At 39.8% G+C, this 18959-nt stretch overlaps 1 protein-coding gene across 2 annotated transcripts in view; it reads right to left on the bottom strand.

Annotated features, from left to right (window-relative positions):
• TBC1D4 (TBC1 domain family member 4) overlaps window positions 1-18959 on the bottom strand; it is a 50487-nt gene that overhangs the window by 3304 nt on the left and 28224 nt on the right. For both annotated transcript variants that reach the window (XM_061445265.1, XM_061445266.1), the window contains 7 exons: window positions 14195-14355; window positions 13063-13272; window positions 8824-8982; window positions 7812-7970; window positions 7113-7357; window positions 4159-4318; window positions 1745-1914 (listed from right to left, as the gene is read on the bottom strand). In XM_061445265.1, the coding sequence (XP_061301249.1) occupies window positions 1745-1914; window positions 4159-4318; window positions 7113-7357; window positions 7812-7970; window positions 8824-8982; window positions 13063-13272; window positions 14195-14355 (1264 nt within the window). The remainder of the gene's footprint in view (window positions 1-1744; window positions 1915-4158; window positions 4319-7112; window positions 7358-7811; window positions 7971-8823; window positions 8983-13062; window positions 13273-14194; window positions 14356-18959) is intronic.

Raw genomic sequence — 18959 nt, 5'->3', positions numbered from 1 at the left:
CATTTAGTCACAGCCTCTCAGCTTCTGAAAAGTTACCAAATAGTTTAGGCTAGGAAGTGAAAGATGCCTACACTGACATTAATTCTGTTCCTTGTTCTAGAGATCACAAACGTTACACCAACAGAAGACAAACACAGGTCCCACAAAACAAGTTCTGCACTGTGTTCAGTGTTCTTCAGGTAATTCAAATGGGGTAAAATTTCAATTTACATATGGTGTTCAAGCTGGGCAAGTGTCATTTTCCTCTATGTAGCTAACTGGTAAATTCTTCATCTGTGTATTACAGTCCCACATAACATCTGATTTTTTTTTCATTATCCACCATAAGACAGTCCTGAGAATTACAACACTGTGACAGCCAAACAACTCCACCTGCAGCCGGCCTAGGGAGAAGCAGTACAATATAGCAGTCTACATGTGAATGCAGAACCAGAAGGCTGCTCAGCAAGAGACCACACCACAGGCAAGCAGGCAGCCTTCTTCTCAGAGCTGATCTGACCTGCATGTATCCACTTCCACTCCGCTCAGGCAACGTAACCTATTCTCTCCTAAATCAGGCCTGGCTTTGCATGAAGCCACTTCTATCATGTTTGCCACAGCACAATTGCTCTGGAACTCGTGCAGACCATAGTACAGAGATTTAATTTCTAATAGTATAAAAACCACTGAACTACCACCTCTATCACTGCCAGAATCAGTGAGTTGTGAAGATAGACACTGAAGTGCCTGATGCAGGGTTAGTGTGGCAATCACAATTGGTGCAATGAGGAAATGAAGATTTTGATGTCAACTAAAAATAGATTCTTAACAGACAGTACACAAAAGGTTCAGGTGTTAACTAAGCCACAGGAATGCATCAGTGTCAACTGCACTCCTGTATATGGAGATGATTTTCTAGAGCTCTTCTATTATATCCAAACTGCCACCTGAAAGGGGAAAACTGCTGACAGGTTCATAGTTAAGGTACTAAACAGAGGCTTATTTTCAATTTTCAGCTTCAGTGCAGAGGCAGATGATGTAGAGTGATAAAGATCCCAGCCTCTGACAGTATTTCACAAGAAGCTTTTCCTAAATCAGGATCTGTAACTCTTTGTTTATCTTCCATCCTCACTCTTTGTCACAAAGTTGCAATGGTACTGATGAAATAACACTACTGCAGTACTCCTTCCCAAGAAAGGCAGGGATCAGTTCTAACAGGCATGAAGCACCACTGGCATGAAGCACCTGCCAAACGTGATCCTTCCAAGGTCAAGGCTGACTTGTAGGATTTTAAGTTGGAGGTGTCAGAAAAGTTCCTATGGAAGGACACCGGCCCTGTGCACCCGGAAGTTTAAAGGATCAGGAGAAGTTGCTGTGATGCTGCCTCTTCCCATTATGGCAAGTTGTGCTTCCAGTCATAAATGGTAGCATGGAGCAACAGCTGGGTTTAGGTTTGGAAAACAAGCTACTTTTATTCTTCTGATGGTGACATGAAATTTACAAGCAAAGTCAAGTTTTCCCAATAGCTAGGACACAAAAGAACCTTTGTACTAAACCTTGAGGTTGCAACTAAAGTCTTGCCAAATTTGCAGTTCAAAACCCACTGAAATTAGCTCATATCCTATTTCTCTACAAATTACTGGCAAGATGACACCTTTGCATTTCAAACCAAAAGGAACATACTGAGAAGACTTTTATATATACCTTAGGTGTGATTCTAAAGGGGGTGGAGGCTTGGGAGGAGTAAAAAGAAAAGCAACTTTACCTGAGTAATAATTTTTTCCATTTGAGGCTGAGTCATATCTGGAACAGTGGTTTTAAGAAAATCAACAATGTTCTCAAAACTCTCGCATCCCATTATAGATGTTTCTTGACTGCTAAGTAGGCTCAATGCTACTTTAAATATGACTTCTGTTCCTTGAAGAAAAATAATGTCTAAAAAAGAAAATTGTTAAAATATCTTGAAAACGAGAGCTAGTCATTGAATAAATATGCATATTTGCTTGGATGTTTTTCTTTCTAATCAATCATACTGCAGATTTATCCAGTTCAGATGTGCAATTTCATGTCTTATTTCAGTAGGAGGTTAAAGCATATAAAAGTACTTTGTGTCATCTTACAGGTATGAGAAAGCATTAAAGAAAATACTGCATACTTGTTATGTCTGTAATGCTTATCTGCAATAAGCATTTCATTATTGATTACTGTAGACTTCAGACTGTTAACTAGCTGCTAACCTTTTAAGTGCACTTGTGACTGAAAAGCAATTGGGAAGTGGGTCACAACACAATATACTGTTTCCTACAGGCAAAAGCTAGTCCTTAAGAAACGGTCATGTAGATTCCATAACCAATCATACTATTTTTGAAATTCATGGTAGAGATCACATTGGCTGTAATTTAAGCCCTAAACCCTTACTTTGAACTAAATTACATAGACGTGAGGGAAAAGTCCAGGCTCTGCAGAAATCAGTAGAGAGAGTGCATAGAAACAGGAATCTTGATCACAGTTAACTAGAAACGCAGTCTTGGTAGCAGTGGTGGACTTGAGTTACTGAGATGAATGCAGCACACGAGCAGTTCAAATAAGCCTCCTGTGCTGTCGGATCTGTCACACTACCAAGAGCAGGGCTATGCAACTGAACAAACTCAGCTTCTGATCCTGATCATGAGAGATCATCCCCACTCAAATCCAGTATCAGTGGGTAGTACCAGGACATTGGTGAGACAGCCATCTCACTTGTACACAGTTCCTAAGTCTCCCTTCTCCAGTGCACATTTAAACAGCATAAATACAAGTATATAATTTGTGATGGGTAGACATTAACCATCTGTTTCTGGTATGTGAGAATGGCCTATAAGACACTGATGATACAGGAACCTAAAGCATTAGGAAGTACAACAACATAGTTCAGTTTTAAAATGGGAACATGCCTTGCTCAGCTCATCTGCAGAGAGAAATGAACATTGACCCTCCCCACCCTTAAAAAACTTGTGTTCCAAATTTAAAGCCTACTGAAAACAAACAAATTACACTTTAGGCTTGGAAAGCAAATCAATAAGGAAAAAAGACCCCAAAATGCTCAAATGCCTGGAATCCAATAATCCCACTGGGTAAGAGACGTACCAATCTGAAAAATGGATACACCAATCATTTGTTTACCCAAAGAGCAGTCAGAAAAAGTCTGCTGTAAAAGGGAAAAAACCCTCTGTAATGGAGAAATCACTACGTTAAAAAAAAAAAGAAACAAAGAAACCCCAAACCAACCAGCCAAACCTCTCTTACCCCCAAAACCACAAACAAATCAAAAACCTAACACACTCCAGTAATACAACATGAGACAAAAGACGGGCTGAATTTCTTAAGACAAAACAAAAGGTGTCATATGAAACAGAACGAATGTATAACGGTCTGATTTAAGAGGAAGTACATAAGCTCCTGGACTCTTGATGCAGTTTACTAATGTAAAACTTACAAAACCCAAAAAGAAATAATTAAAAAAGCTGTATTAGTAGACATTTGATTAAGTTTGCAGCTCTTATTGACAACAGAAGAATACAAAATCAAGTACTTGCCATGCTGACACGGTAAAAACTGTAAGGCACAATCAATATTTAAGCTTCTGTACTAGAAGTTATCTGAAGAGCAGTATATAATGAAAAAATTATCAAAATGGAATAAGAGGGCTAGGAAAACATTCAATATATACCTGAGTACCTGAAACAGCCTTGATATTCAAGCTCACTTGAATTTTTACTAGAAAGCCCTTTAAAATCAGTTATTCAAAAACTCATTCTTGAAAATAAATGCATTCTTTTTTCCATTTGCAAGTTCAACAAGATGAACTTTTCTACAGACATAAACTGAATGCTTGATGCGTAAAATACATTTGCAACAATAAACTTCCTGATGTTCACACTTCATACTGTTATTAGCCAGAAGTATGTTGGCTAGTAACAGCAGACATATTTAACTGTTCAAGTCTGTTTCAAATAATACATTTTGGTAATGCTCTCTGAAGAGGAGCTGACAGTTCACCACGAAGAGTGTTGCTACTTTCCACCCACAACAGTCACCTCAAATGTCCCTAGTATGTAGAAAACTACTCCCTGAGAGTTTCAAAAAACACAATGGACAACATTGTTCTGTTTACTACTGCAATAGAAAAAACTTTCTTACCAAATACTCTGGCTACAAATCCTAATGGAAACTGAGATGCGAACAGTGTAAGAAACCATGGTGCAGCATAAAGACTGGGACTGATTTCATTTTCTTCAAGATGATTATACAAGTCTCTGTGATAATCATGAAGAAGCCTTGACAGCTGATACATCTGAATCTACAGTGCATGAGGGGGTTAGGGGAGAAGAAAGTAGAGAAAGAAAAGTTTAGCTTTACTCAGTTTTCCAAACCATTCACATTTCACTTGAGGGAAACTAAAAGTACAAATGGCACTGTAAAATGATGATTAATTGTTGCCTAGGGCCTCCAGGGATACCTGATCATGCATAAACGACCCACACCTAAATAATGAAACCAACACTGTAATCATTAACAAACAACAGTTTGAACCTGCTTATTAATGAAGTATCATTTCAGTTACACAGGCTTAAGGAAGAAAAGAATATATTGATCTAACTTTATCAACAAACCAGAACTTTCAGTCTTGCAACAATGAAAGTAGGTTGAACTATTTCTGGCTAAATTTACACATTTCAGCTTTCATCCTTTGAAACCTGGCCTTATATTTGCTGTTTTTAAAGCTCCTATGTTACAATCATCACTTTAGACAGCTTCTGTACCCACAGAATACATTAGATGTGGTGGGTCAATAGAGATACCACATACATATTTTCCAACACACCTCCCATATGCCAGTGGTCCAGAGCAATTTAAAATACTGATGCAAAAAGTGCTGCTACACAACCTGCAAAAGGTTGAAAAGCAAAGTGGTTAAAAGTTTCTATTCACTGCTAAAAATATCGCTCTGTGGCAAATCATTTCCTTGCTGTTTCGGTATTTTATATTCCACAGTAAGTCACTCACAGCACAGGGCAATGCTTCTCTCAGCAGAATATGAGAAAGAGACATACATTGATTAGCTGTGAGGTCCAATTTTGCTGTCAACAGTATCTTATGCTTCAGGTGAATCCACTCCTCAATGAAGAAATGACATACTGGATCCAGCTACTTTCCTACTTTTAGTGGTCATGATTCTTCCCTACCAAAACCTGACTGCACTTGAAGCTATCTATCAGTCAGCAGTGTCTGCAAGCAGACAGATCAATTCTCATCAGGCAAATTACCTAAATTTGTGCATGCACGTGAGTCCTTGCTTTAACTGCCAAAGATACTAACTAAGTACAGTTCGGACAGAGTCGCCACGAAACACATTTATGTGTGAAATTAGGATAGTATCACAGAGGCAGTAAACCAACTGGATGAGTTTGTTATGAACTAAGGATCTAGATGATTACTCTTTCCAGACAACAATTATAAATCTAAGAGAAGTAAATTCTCATAATCCTAAAGAAACATCCAACTTTTTTCACCTACAGGACAGAAGCTAATTCTGCGTATAAACTTGTGTTTCAGTACTGTAAATGAAAAAGAATTTGAGTGCTATACTCCTGTTAAAAATCAAAGAAAGGGCTATCTTCAGTAGTCTGATTTGTCTTGAGCAGACAAAACTTGCACTTTTGTCTAGGATGGAATTACTGCCTAGGAGCAAACTGTGGGAAAAGCAAGGTCATGTCACTTAAAGGGCAAACAGTACTACAAGTAGTAAGCATTCTAAAAATTAAAAAAAGTGTTCTTTGTAAAGCTTTTGACAATGAAAGTTTCCAACTCATTTAAATCAAAATGTGAAATCCTGGACATCTGCATGCCCCTAAATCATCAGATGCTACTGAAAGTCTGCAACTGCATTATAACATACAAACACTAAGAGAGCAACTTGGGGGGGGGGGGGGGAACCCAAACCCACAACCATGCAGTTATCACAATTTGATGCCTACTGCTTCAACACATATAGGGGGAAAATGAGACAGGGAAGAGGTAGAATGATGCTTTTTGTGGCTGTTCACCCTTGATTCATCACAAAAAACTTATTACAGTATACTTACATCCACAGTAAAACACTCTTCTCGGTTTTATAATAAGCACATTCAATTTAACTGCAATCTATTCTATTGTTCTGGACATTTGCCAAATAAGCACCTGAAGTGACTGATCACGAAAGTGGACTGAACTCCCCCTTAAGTTTTTACTTAATTGTGTTTACCATGCAGGGAGCAGAAAAAAAACCCAGATTTTTGTATCTGCCTCCTATGCTTTTTCTTTCTCCACTGTGGATTGCAAAATTTAACTCAGCAGTCATATATCCCTTTATAATATTAGGGGCTTATAGCATACAGTTATCTAACTCAGCAGACAGCTGCATCTTAAGGTGAAAGACTTCTTAAACTCTAAACCCTGAAATTTATACAGATCTGAAAGATTTTCTGTCTCCTTAAGCAGCCTTGAGTATCTAGCTGTTAAAAGACTAACATTGCAGGGAATTCATTGTTTCATAAGCAAACTAAATGATCGAAAATTCATCTTTTTCTCTCTGTGTTGAGGGTGATGAGGCAAAGGACAATGAGAAAACAGAGGTGCAAATGATAAGACAGAGCAGCTCCGTTCAAATGCCTGTGGAGCACACTGACTGGCCACTGGGTGGCACTATTGATTCGACTTGGAGTTACAAGGTTAAAATCTACATCTAATTGCTCAGGGACTGAAGAAAATTATAACCATATTGATTTTTAAACTCCATCTATACAGATGCAAGTATAGCGGGATTTTGGCATAAGGAAGAGAGAGAAGTGAGGAAAGGGAAGAGCAAAGTAGCAGAGAAAGCAGAGTTTCCAAACAGAAGATGACTGGGACATGTGACAGGAAAAGTCTGCAAGTTCTGAACTTCTCTGTTTGCAAATTGAGAGGCAGAGAGGGGTTCAATAATAATATCTGCATGCACCTCACAACCTCCAAAACACCATAATAAGCTTCATAAGGCCCTGGAGAACATGAGCAACCTCTGAGAGCTCAAAGCTCATTTCAAACTCTGGTTTGCTTTAGAAGGACTGACTTACCTGTAGTGACATCATGTCTGGCCTGTACTGTTTGCGGAAGCCAAGGTCATACATAAGGAATTTCAGCATTTCAAAGGCCTGTTCTTCACTCATATGCAGAAGCAGCACTCCAGCTACAAAGCTGATACCTTGACAGTAACCTACTTCTTTGTCCAGCAAAGAATACGCTTTCAGGAGATTAAAGAGTGATAGCTGTCCTGCTCCCAGGTGGGCAGAAAAGTAAGGGTGCGTAGGAAATGTCCGTCCTGAAGTAAAGAAAGAATAGTTGATTTATTTCTTCTCAAAAAACTGCCTAGATCCATCTGACAACTACCACTGCTCTCTCCCCACAAACCATTTCTCTTTGCTTTCCTATGCAAGTTGACTTTTGTGAGATCAATCTGTATTTTGCCACTGATTTTATACTCTATTCATTGAGCTCATTTAATATTCTCATCTGCATAGAACTTGCAGAAGCTACTGCTTGATCTCTCTTTTCCGATAAATGTAGAAGAGCATAAATACAAACAGCATAACCTAAGAAATCATCTGCTTAGAGGACACTAAGTGACATACACAGAACATACCCTGATGACACAGAAAGTGGTGCTGATAAGGCAGCATCTATCTCCAGCAAAAGCTTTTATTACGACTGGTGTCTTTTCACTCAAAGACCCACAAAACAAGTCAGAAAAGTCTCCCATCTACAAACAGACATACCTAGATCTACAAGGATGGCATGCTGTTGAGCAGTCAGTTGTTTGAGAAGTTCTTTGTAAGAGATGTCAGGAGGCTGCTGCTTGTTGGGCAGCCTGTGTCTAACTCGATGTTGCACAGCCAAAAACTGCCAAATTTCTCCCCGACGACTTTTTGGTACACCTGCAGGACAGTCAAGAACAAGAGGGCTAAGTGGTGGCATATTTTTAGTGCTGTAACATGAGAATTTGCTTTGTCATAATCTTGGCCTGACATCATCTTGGCTGAAGCACTCTGGAGGACCCCATGCAGGTAGTCAGCTGATTCAGTTCAGTTAATGACAGACAGGTTACAATGAAATATTATTTTTAAGCATCTGTAACACAGACATGAGATTCCATGGAGGAGGGCACAGTGGTGCAAGCAGGCTCTACATTCACATTATAGTAACAAAGCTCTCTGGTTCCCCTTCTGGCCTATGGCTAGGCCACAGAAGCTCTCCTTCAAGCCAAAATCCCAAACCTTTCACTCAAGGATAAAAAGAACAACTAAAAGACCATATTCCAGACTCTACAACATGTGGTCATTCTGACTCTCTGGAGCTTGGTTGTGATTCCCCTACATTTTGGGCACAATCCACATTAAACATTTACTTACTGCCTTCTTAGTAAGTAAAATCAGAGCATCTGAAACTCAGAGTCAATTGGAAAGGAGCCAACTGACTAGAAACCAGAAGCTTATGGTATAAGTTGCAGAAGCTCAGTGTATGTTGTAATAACACATGGGCATAAGATGCTACTTGCAGGAGTATGACTATACATGGTTCTGCACTACTGACATTATAATCTGCAGACACAGCAGAACTATTTTCTATTTGGCAGCAGGAGGTGGGTGCATTTGTAAAAAGAAGGCAATCTTTCCATTACTTTGTGGTACTGGAAAAAGTGTATTGCTGGTAAACTTCCTTCAGTATCAAAAGGGAACAAAAATAATAAATCGTCAGGCTTCATAGTTAAAAGCCACCCTACATAAATACCTTCCTTCAAAGTGGAATGAATATCTTCCATGTCACATCGGATTTTGGCTCTGCAGTTTAGTAACTTCTTATCCCAGACATTTATGACATCTTTCTGACATGTACCAACTTCATCATAGTCCAGTTTTACTTTTCTTGATTGGAGTTCATCTCTGCTTGCTAGAGCACAGAACACGAAGGAAGAGCACATGAAAAAACAGAACATCAGGAAATTACAAGAGACATCAAATACAAAAACCCCATTCAAGTTAGATGTATCTAACTTAGATAATCTGACTAGGGATAAATACACCTTTTACATTTATCAGTGAATAGCTGAGATGGGGCCAGTCTTTTGTCGTAAGATGCTGCAGGTAACGGCTTCTATTCCTGTGCCATGAACATTAGGAATTCATGAAGTATGTGAAAACATTTTTTAAGGCTTGGGTCAAGAAGAAAAACACACTCAACACAACTTTACTACATCTGCTGCTCTTCTTCGAACTGTAACACCACCCTCGATCCTTTTTCTCTTCTTTGTATTGAACATTGTGAGTGTTTTGGTACGAAAAGTACCAAACATATGAACATTTATATTAGAAACTTAGGCAAGCAAGTCTTCTAAACTGAAGTCTGTCACACTGGTTCCAGTTTTCACATGTCCCTTAAGAGAATGGTAAGAGCTCATGGTACTGCTACCTGGCATCATCAGACTGACTAGAAGTAAAGAGAATGAACCAACATGAACCATATCCAGAAGCACAAAACTCATGTTGCTATAAAGTGTGCTACATAGGACTACCTGGCACAAAATATTTATTCCAGAGGACTCACTATTTCTGAAATAAAGCTTCACTGCTACTCCTAATTTCATGGAGGAGCAGCTTTCATTTCCATTACTGAGAAATTAACTGTGATTATTCTTTATACATGATATACAAGCAGAAAAACACTCCAATTCCCCATGCTGGTGTAAAAAACAGGAATAAAGACCTCAACGTGTCTTAATTTACAGAGACAGGATTAATTATCATTGGACTGAATTACAGATTTCACAACATTACCTCTGAAAGCCACAATTGAGTTTATCACAAATTTGCCTTGATCCACGTGCAGTACTTGCTCCTTGCAGGAGACTCTTTTACAGATGTGCTCCCTTCCCCACCATTACTTCTGGGTGAAAGCAAACTCTCATTCATGTTTTTTATACAACCTCACTTTGGATAGAGGCAATACTGGATCAATCCATAGGATCACTGCCTATCCCCACTTCAGAAGGGAGGTGAGAAATTATTTCCAACACTATATGTTACACATTTGAGACTGCAGCTATTCAAGATTAGAGGGGGCCTTGCAGAAGCAGCAGCATGCTTCTATAAAAATGGGAATGTGATCTCTCAGCCAAGAATTTGCAGTCCAAATGGGGCAATTTTAAATGCTACCCTATTGCTGTATGATTTCATCTTCTCATAAGCAGTACACAACAGGCTGAAGACAACAGTAGCATATTTCAGTGTGACAATGAACTCCAAGATTAAGTGCACATTATAATTCACTGAAAGGTACTGTAGTTCTGCAGTCAACCCTAGTGAAAGTCACCAAACTGGGCTGTTGATCATACTTGCCCTACCTACTTATGCCACCCTTGGTTATTTGCAACCATCCTTGTTAATGTTCTTCCTAATCATTGCTAGGTAGCCTTCTACTTTTCTGTAGTTCTTATATTTCTAGGTAATCTACTGGAGAAAGTAGTTTATAGCGTCTCAGAAAAAAAGAATAAATATATATAAGCAAGTTGGTGCAATTCACAGAACTTACCTTCTGTAAAACAAAGAGCTAATAGTATTCAAGTCTCCTCGACAGCAAAAGAAATAGGAAAAGAGGTTCTATTAATATTTTGTAAATAAAAATCAACAAAACATGAACAGAAAACCACTACAACCAATTCCACAGCAATTCCAATCTTAAACCAGTCATATACAGCTGAATAAATTCACAGCTAGGAACCTGGCTTTATGTAAAGAAACAGCTGCATTTCTGGTTTTACATTTCCCATTCCCAAGATGTCAGGATGTCAATCACTGCCTGAACCAGCACTGTTTGGAATGTATCAGTTCTGCATATGTCCTGTCCATAAAAAGACCTACATTACAATAGCCCACAGGAAGGAAGCCTATGGAGAGGCATTAAGTTTACTTTTCACCCTCTGAAAACAAGATAGTGAATTCCAGCTAGCCGGAGCAGCAGTTTTACTAGCAGTACTTACAGACCTGCATACAAGAATGGAGACATACTCTCTGAAGCACAAACTATGATGTGGGCTTAAGTGTGAGTGCCACTTTGAAGTCTCCACTGCTGACACTCCTGTTTTCACCACGAATGATCAGGCAGGAAGAATTTATTCTCTACATCTCTGTCAGAGAATGCAAATAACTTACTGAGTCTTAAGGAACTAGGCTGATTTAACAGTTTTCAGTACCTCTCATTTGTCCCTCAGCAGCTCATACTCTCATACTATCAGGAGAATAACATAAAACTAGTCACTACAGCAGATTTCCAGGCTCCCCACCCCACAACAGTAGATTCACCATTTGCTAAAACAATGTCCTGGGTTCAGCAGTAGCAGTCATTTTTCTCCTCCTTGGTAGCTGGTGCAGTGCTGTGTTTTGACTTTCGGCTTGGGAACAGAGCTGATAACAATGATGTTTTGGTTTGGCCAAGGACTTTGTGAGCCTCATGCTCTGCCAAGGAGGAGGGGAAGCTGGGAAGAAGCAGAGACAGGACACCTGACCCAAACTGACCAAAGAGGTATTCCATACCACAGTACGTTATGCCCAGGATATAACTGGGAGTTAGCTGGAAGATCTGGGAGACTGCAGGGTTGGAGGAGGTATTGGTCAGAGCTTGGTCGGGCTGGGGGGGCGAGTTATTGGTCAGCTGGTGGTGAGATGTTGTATTCTCTTCCCTTGTTATTTCCTTTATCATTATTATTATTGGTGGTAGCAGTAGTGATTTGTGTTATACCTTAGTTACTAAACTGTTCTTATCTCAACCCGTGGGAGTTGCATTCTTTTCGATTCTCCTCTCTGTCCCTCCGGGAGTAGGGGGAGGGCAAGAAGGGAGGGAAGTGAGTGAACGAGTTACTTGACTGTGTTTAAACCACGACAAACAATAAAAGCAAATTTTTGGCTGAAGTCAGAAGAGACTTCTCTGAAAGCATTCCCTATGAATCTAGGGGTTTCCACAGAAGCATGTGTCCACAGGGAGACAAACTGTAGAGACAGTGCAGAGAGAAATACACTACATGTGTAGGAAACACATTCAAGGATGAAGACTTGTTAGGGATATGGAAACACTCCTGTCCTGCTGTTTTTCTTTCCTCTCCCTGCCTTCTCAGTAAGCATCACTAAAGAACGATAAAGAGTTAACTGACCTTAACAAGATAATTTTGTTTGAAGAATCGGACTACCATATAATGAGGTTATAGACCAGACAGGAGAAGATGAGGGCAGCAATTGCAGAGAGAACATCTGAAATTTTCAACTTGCACTGAAAGCAATTAGTCTGTTATACTGAAGAACTTCTATGATGTAGGATAGACACCGCATTCTGTTTTTCATTTGAGTCATGAAGAGTCATAATAATGAAATATCAGGCAAAAGATCAAGCAGCTTACAAGTCAGCATGGCCAACTTCAGATCCCTCAGGAACAGCAATCAACTATCAGTGTACAGTGCTCAGCTTCCAAAAATAGATCTTCCTGACATACCTCAAGAGCCAGTCACTCAGAAGTCATATTTGGATTCAAATATTTATAAATTACCACTATGATGTGGCTACTGAAGGACAGAAAGCCTGGACAGAAATGCCATGTGCTGCAAACGACTGAAACAAGACACAGAGAGTAAGGTTTACCATACCTAAGTGTCCACATGGCATCTGTTCCCCTGACTCCACATCAAAATTCCCAGACTTAGTCAGCTACATCATAGACTGTAGCAACCTTTGCCTAACATGCATAAAAAAATGAAAGGTTATCACTTTCTTCTTTGATTAAGGTGACTCAGCAAGAGTTGGCAGGCAGACAGAGAACCTGGTAGACTCTGAGAAAGGACTGGGAAAAGACATTTTTTTCTAGCACTGTTAACCAAAACGTTTAAGAACCACATCTCTGTTTGAGGGGCCCAACACCAGTATGGTTTTCATCTCCAGGTAGCAGAATTTATAATAGTTTTTAGGGATATTTTCTAAATAGCTAACCTTCCAGCTTCTGGTTTTCTTTTTCCATTCGAAGTAACAGGATTTGTTGATGGATGGCTTTTCTCCACAGACTTTGTAGTTCTTCTGAGTTTTTCTTCTCTCCAGTTTTATCTGGACCATCTTCATTTTGCAGTACTACAGCAAGAGGGTCCTCTTCCAGGGGTGGAGCAAGCGGCGATAATGGTAACAGTTCACTTCCATCATGACCATCTGCAAAGAATCAGAAAGTTACTATAGGAAACTCAGATTGTTTGACATTATCACAAAAATCTGTGTCACAACAGAACAAAAATAGCTGTCTTCCACATTCAGCAGTGAGGTGCTGATTCCAAAGACAGAGAAAATGCAGTTCAACAGTAGAGAATTATTTTTAAACCAAGTGTTTTATTTAAATCAAAGCTGCATTTAAGTGAAATGAAGCTAACTAAAGGGTCACACAGTATTTCAACTCTTTCCCCTATGAGCTCCTTCTGTAGTTACAAGGAGGTATTTATCCATAAAGTCTCCTCTACAGCTGAGCTTGTTTACTCCTACGAGTTACTACAGCTTCTATACTAAAAGCAATTTTTTCCACCTACACTGCTAAGGTGCACTGTAGGGAGTGCTACAGCACCTTATGATCACTAAATATAGAGTTTGTAATTTACCTATGGTTGGGAATCCTGCCAACAGGTCTTTATCAACACAGCAGGATTTCAGATATTTCAGGGGTTTCTACCTTAAATGACCTAAAGATGTAAGATTTATTAACACACTCCACAGGTGCTGTGTGCAGCACAAAGACAGGGCAAAAAATTTACCATTTGTTTGCATTATGTAAGCAGGCTAGGGTAAAAATTTGCTAACTGTTAAAGAGGATATCTTTGTCAGCAAGAGGCAGTTCTTCGTTTCCTTGCTACCAGTGCAGCCATGGCAGATGGCAATTTATTTGATCTTGATGACAGAATCCTCTATTCAAGCCAGCAGAGACCTACAGCCCACTAAGCACAATGGATCTCTAGTGAGGTTCTAGCAAGAATATTGTATTAAGCTGCTTCCCTTCTCCCTTTCATATTTTCACATTGCAGTTCACTACAGTAATAACTATTCAGTAACAACTGCTTGTTTATTTTCTTTAAAAGCACACACAGACCTGGATGCTGCATCTTGGAAGGAGATTTATTCATAGGTGAAGCTACCTGCAGGAATATTCTCCGCCGCCAGGAGATGCGGCGAGGTGTAAGCGCAGCCCCCGCAGCATTTAGAGATTCACTGCTGCAGACAGTTGATGTTCTTTTCTTTCCCTCCCCATCACTGAAGGAAAGAAAAAGCAGATCAGATGATCGAAGTCAGTCATTTTTGGAAGGGAAAAAAAACCCTTATATTAAGCCTATCTAATGGTCAACCAACCCTGCAGGAGCATTTGCTGGGAAGCTCTAGAAGGCAAAGTGTGCTGTATGTGAGCTTCACCTTGAATGTGGAAGTGTCCAATTATTTCCCTGTAACACAGTGCTGTGAAGTTTGCATTACATAACACCAAGAAGAATGCATAGCATTCATACAGTGTTTGGCTGGAAGCTCAGAATAAAAGCTAAACTTTATGGAAAGCTAAGAGAAAAGGTTCTGTTTTGCCACACATTGGTCATATAGGGGCGATCTGATGTAATACCCCTAAAAGCACAAGATGCTGCTTTAACAGAGCACAACACTCTATTTGGTGCCACTTTAAATGGCGTGATGAGCTCACAGGTGAATATTGCACTGAAGGCAATATTCTGGCCTTCTCATGCAGCCTCTTCCATATGCTTCAAGAAGTGGACAATTCATGTGCACAGTTAAAGCCCAACGTTCCCCGCATTTCATTAGCATCTCCGGATGAGGGAATAGAGCCTCTGCAAACAGGAAGAATTCTTAAGAATTCTTAAGAAAAACCCCTGTTCTAACAACACACAGGCCTAAACATCTACATGTGAAACACACTGCAAGATCAACTAGCAGAAATAGTCCAATAATTAATTCCAGTTTTTAAATAACATTTTCCACTTTAAGAAAAAGTTGCTAATTCAAATTCAAGAAATCTCTAACTACTCTATATGGATTACAGCGCCGAGACACTGGGTCAAGGCAGAGCATGAGTATTTCTTGTATTATACAGTTCACCCCACGATGACCTGAAAGCAGCTGATCTCCTCCCCAGTTGTCATGTACAAATATATTTACACAAGAATTTTAATAGCAGCTTATTCTGCTGGAAGAGGTAAAGAGAGGATACAGGGAAGCTTTGCTGGGAGGTCATCTTAAGAGGACACCAAGCACACCTCTCTACTGACTACTGCCACAGGACAGGGAGAGGATATTTAACTTTTGTAAGTATGTGAGCCACTTTCAGAAATATCTCAGCATTTTGCATTTGTGTTAGTGAAACAGATGCACAGATCTCTCATAGCAGTGGGTACATTGATTATTTGCCACAAACCCTTCCATGCAATGTCAACAGTGTCACATATAACTACAGGCTTCTTGGGAAGACAGTGTCAAATATGGGGAGCTGGGTCTGCAACTTCTTCTAAGGGAAAACTGCTAAATCAACACAGCAGTAGCTACCCTCAAACCTTCATGCTGTGAAGAATTTCCATGCTACAGTGCAAAGTCCCTAGAAAGAGCTAGATGAAAGGGAAGCCTAACACGGTAAGTTTTAGCGGCCAGTCAGTTGCAGATGATCACAGTTTGCCAGCTGCAGCCCATCTCCCCACATCAGGCTTGGACTAAAGGAGACACAGATTATGAAGTATCAGCTACACCAGTCTATGAGAAACACCATCTTGATCAGCACTTTTCATATCACATACTCTGTGTTGAATGACAATCCACCAAGCTAAAATTGGCCTTTTTGGTAATCAAAGCTGTCCCTATGCTAATGATCTACAACAGCTCCATGACATCTGTAAGCCTCAGTGAGCAAACTGCATTCAGTATCATACACAGGTATCAGACCACGCTTCCATAACCTGGCAGAGAAATAATCATGTCTTTAAGTTCACCTGGTCACCATTAGGTACCACCTAAGCAGTGCTGTGTACTAGAAGCCCTGGATAAGAGAGAGTCTGAATTATTCTCTACTCCTGATTTATTTTCTACCGTGCCTCAGTTCCCTATTCATCATACTATTAGTGGTTGGTCTATTAGTAGAGCCCCATATTGCACTAACCAAAACAGCAACAGAAAACTCTGTGACAATCTTCTTCAGTTAACTTTTACACAGGCTTTGGTAATGGGGTAACCACTGCTTGTGCTAGCTAATCAAAGACTACAAAACTAATATTGAATCTAGAGGTGCTGTTTCCCAAAGGTATTTCAGTCCAACAACTCTTGGAAATAAGGTATTGAGTTTGGATATAGTAATCATTATAGCTCACATTTCTATAAATAACTAATGGAACTTCTTCTCAGTGTTTCAAGTCTTACATATCACGTGTAAGAACACAAAAACTGAGTCATCCCAAGGCTGACTAAATGGAAGCTACATACCAAGGGAATGCTTTCTTTCTACTGGTAAGTACAAAAACCTACATTCAGCTACTGTGCTCCTAAACATAGAGACAGTCCTAGGAATGCTCTATCCCTGGTGGTGTTCAAGGCCAGGTTGGACAGAGCCTTGGGTGACAGGGTTCAGTGTGAGGTGTCCCTGCCCATGGCAGGGGGTTTGGAACTAGACGATCTCAAGATCCTTTCCAACCCTAGCTATTCTATGATTCTATGAATAGTGTTCAGTTTACAGTAGTAGAATTTACAGGAAAGTCAGAATAAGAGGGTAGCTATTTTGGGGTATGAAAGCTGTTCACATCATTTAAGCCACAGAGTTTACAGTGGGATAAGTTAGTCACATGTGCTACCTTGTGAAGTGTGCAGATCATACAGTTCTGAGGACTGGTATTTCTGTTATTAAACCCTCCCTTCTAAAATTCCCCTGCTATTTTAAGCAGCTAACATTAATTAACTCCTCTTTCAAAGAGCTGTCTGATGAGCAATTAGAGAAAAGCTTTTGAAAGTGTCATGCACACATCTTCCTATATTCAATGGAAGGCAACGGTACCTGTGAACCCATCAAGATTTAGGAAAGGGAGCTAAGAATTTTCATAATTTCAAGACAGACAGACCAAGTCCTAGTTTAATATTAGATCTGAAGATGTGAAACAATATCCTACAGAGTAAAAGCAGGAAGAAGTCAGAGTAGAATAGCAGTGTCTACGACCCTGTGGTGAAATAGTTCAGAAAGTTGGTGCAAAAAAACACAGGAGTTAATTCAATTACATATTCCCCACCTTGAAAGAGGAGTTGCACAATACTTATTCCCTAGACTTTACCATCTTTCATACATCAAGTTAACTGGCTGGCTTCACTTTTTGTCATACTTGCAAGATTACTTCAGGTTCTAAGGTAGCTGCGGATTTAAGCAGCCAGGCAAGTAGCTGCTCTGCTCAGACAGGCCAGCAACACCTCATTCAGTTCCTCTGAACAGGGTGTGGATAAAAGAAAAAAAAGTATATCTGACCATTAGCTATCACTCCCTGCAATAGGAAGATGTTTATTAATGCAAGAGGAGAGACTGTGAGCAAAAGCAACTCCAAAACAACAACAGCAACTTCTTAAATGGAGCTCAGTCATTGCTACTGAAAAGCAGAGCAGAGTTTTCACTACCTCCCAACCTGGGGAAACAGAGACTTTCACAGATTTCCTGTCACGGCACTGATACTGAACCTCAACACTCACAGGAAGAATTCTTAAGAATTCTTAAGAAAAGACCCTGTTCTGACAACACACAGGCCTAAACATCTACATGTGAAACACACTGCAAGATCAACTAGCAGAAATAGTCCAATAATTAATTCCAGTTTTTAAATAACATTTTCCACTTTAAGAAAAAGTTGCCAACTCAACAAGAAATCTCTAACTACTCTATAAACTGTGGGTTATGGAGCTGAGACACTGAGTCAAGGCAGAGGATGAGTATTTCTTGGATTATACAGTGACATAGCCTCCAAGAAGACAAAAACAACCACTTTTCATAAGTTCCTGTCCTGCTGCAACCTACCAGCAACTGAGCAAAATGAACCGCACTGGAGTCAATGCACTGCAAATTAAGAGACAGCAGTACATAAAATCTTAATGAACTACAGAAGAGATACTTAAGAACTGAACTGCAAACTAGGACATGATTGCAAGAATTGGTTTTTATTTATTTATTTTAAGAAAATGACATCTAGATTATGGTACAACTTCTGCACCAGAATACTTGAGATTGGTAAAACAAACATATGAAAGGGCAAAGCCAAATAGTTCAATAGAGAAATACCACAAAACTGAGTGTTTCCAATTCATTTTACTTACTGTTCCTATTTTAATCACTTATCATACCTCTGGAAAACACTGACAACGCAATACTCTATATTTAAGACAAATGCACCACAGTTCACTTTGAAGAATAATGGTTCCCCATAAGGCTACTTAGCCTATGCTCCTGACCCAACACAGAAACCAAAATTTACCCATCAGCTTGTATGCAATAGAAAGTGAAAAGCTATAAATTCAATATAGTGCCTCAAATATTTCAGGCTTGTAGGTAGTTAGGGCCTGGCGGCCAGAAGATATCGCGCTGTATGGAAAGATAGAGCCCCCAAGATAGAGCCCCCTGTTTAATAGCCAATAGTATGTAGCTTGTGATGTAAGCAGACAGAAGTGACGCTGTAAACCCAGAGTATATAACGCTGTGTTGCGAAGTAATAAACGCCATTTGCCGTCCACCACACTGGTGTCTGTGAGCTGATGGCCCAAGCAGCCTGGGGTTGGTCGCCGTGCCGGTCCTGAACCAGGTCGCCACACCTTGCGAAGGCAACACAGGCTGTACGTTAATCCTTTAA

The sequence above is a fragment of the Pezoporus flaviventris genome, unplaced genomic scaffold (assembly GCF_033815535.1).
Source record: "Pezoporus flaviventris isolate CSIRO_AGI_PZ_B2104156 unplaced genomic scaffold, CSIRO_AGI_Pfla_v1 ptg000003l, whole genome shotgun sequence".
In the NCBI taxonomy this organism is placed as follows: Eukaryota; Metazoa; Chordata; class Aves; order Psittaciformes; family Psittacidae; genus Pezoporus; species Pezoporus flaviventris.
The sequence above is the reverse complement of the archived record's forward strand: the minus strand, read 5'-3'. Positions and strand labels throughout refer to the sequence as shown.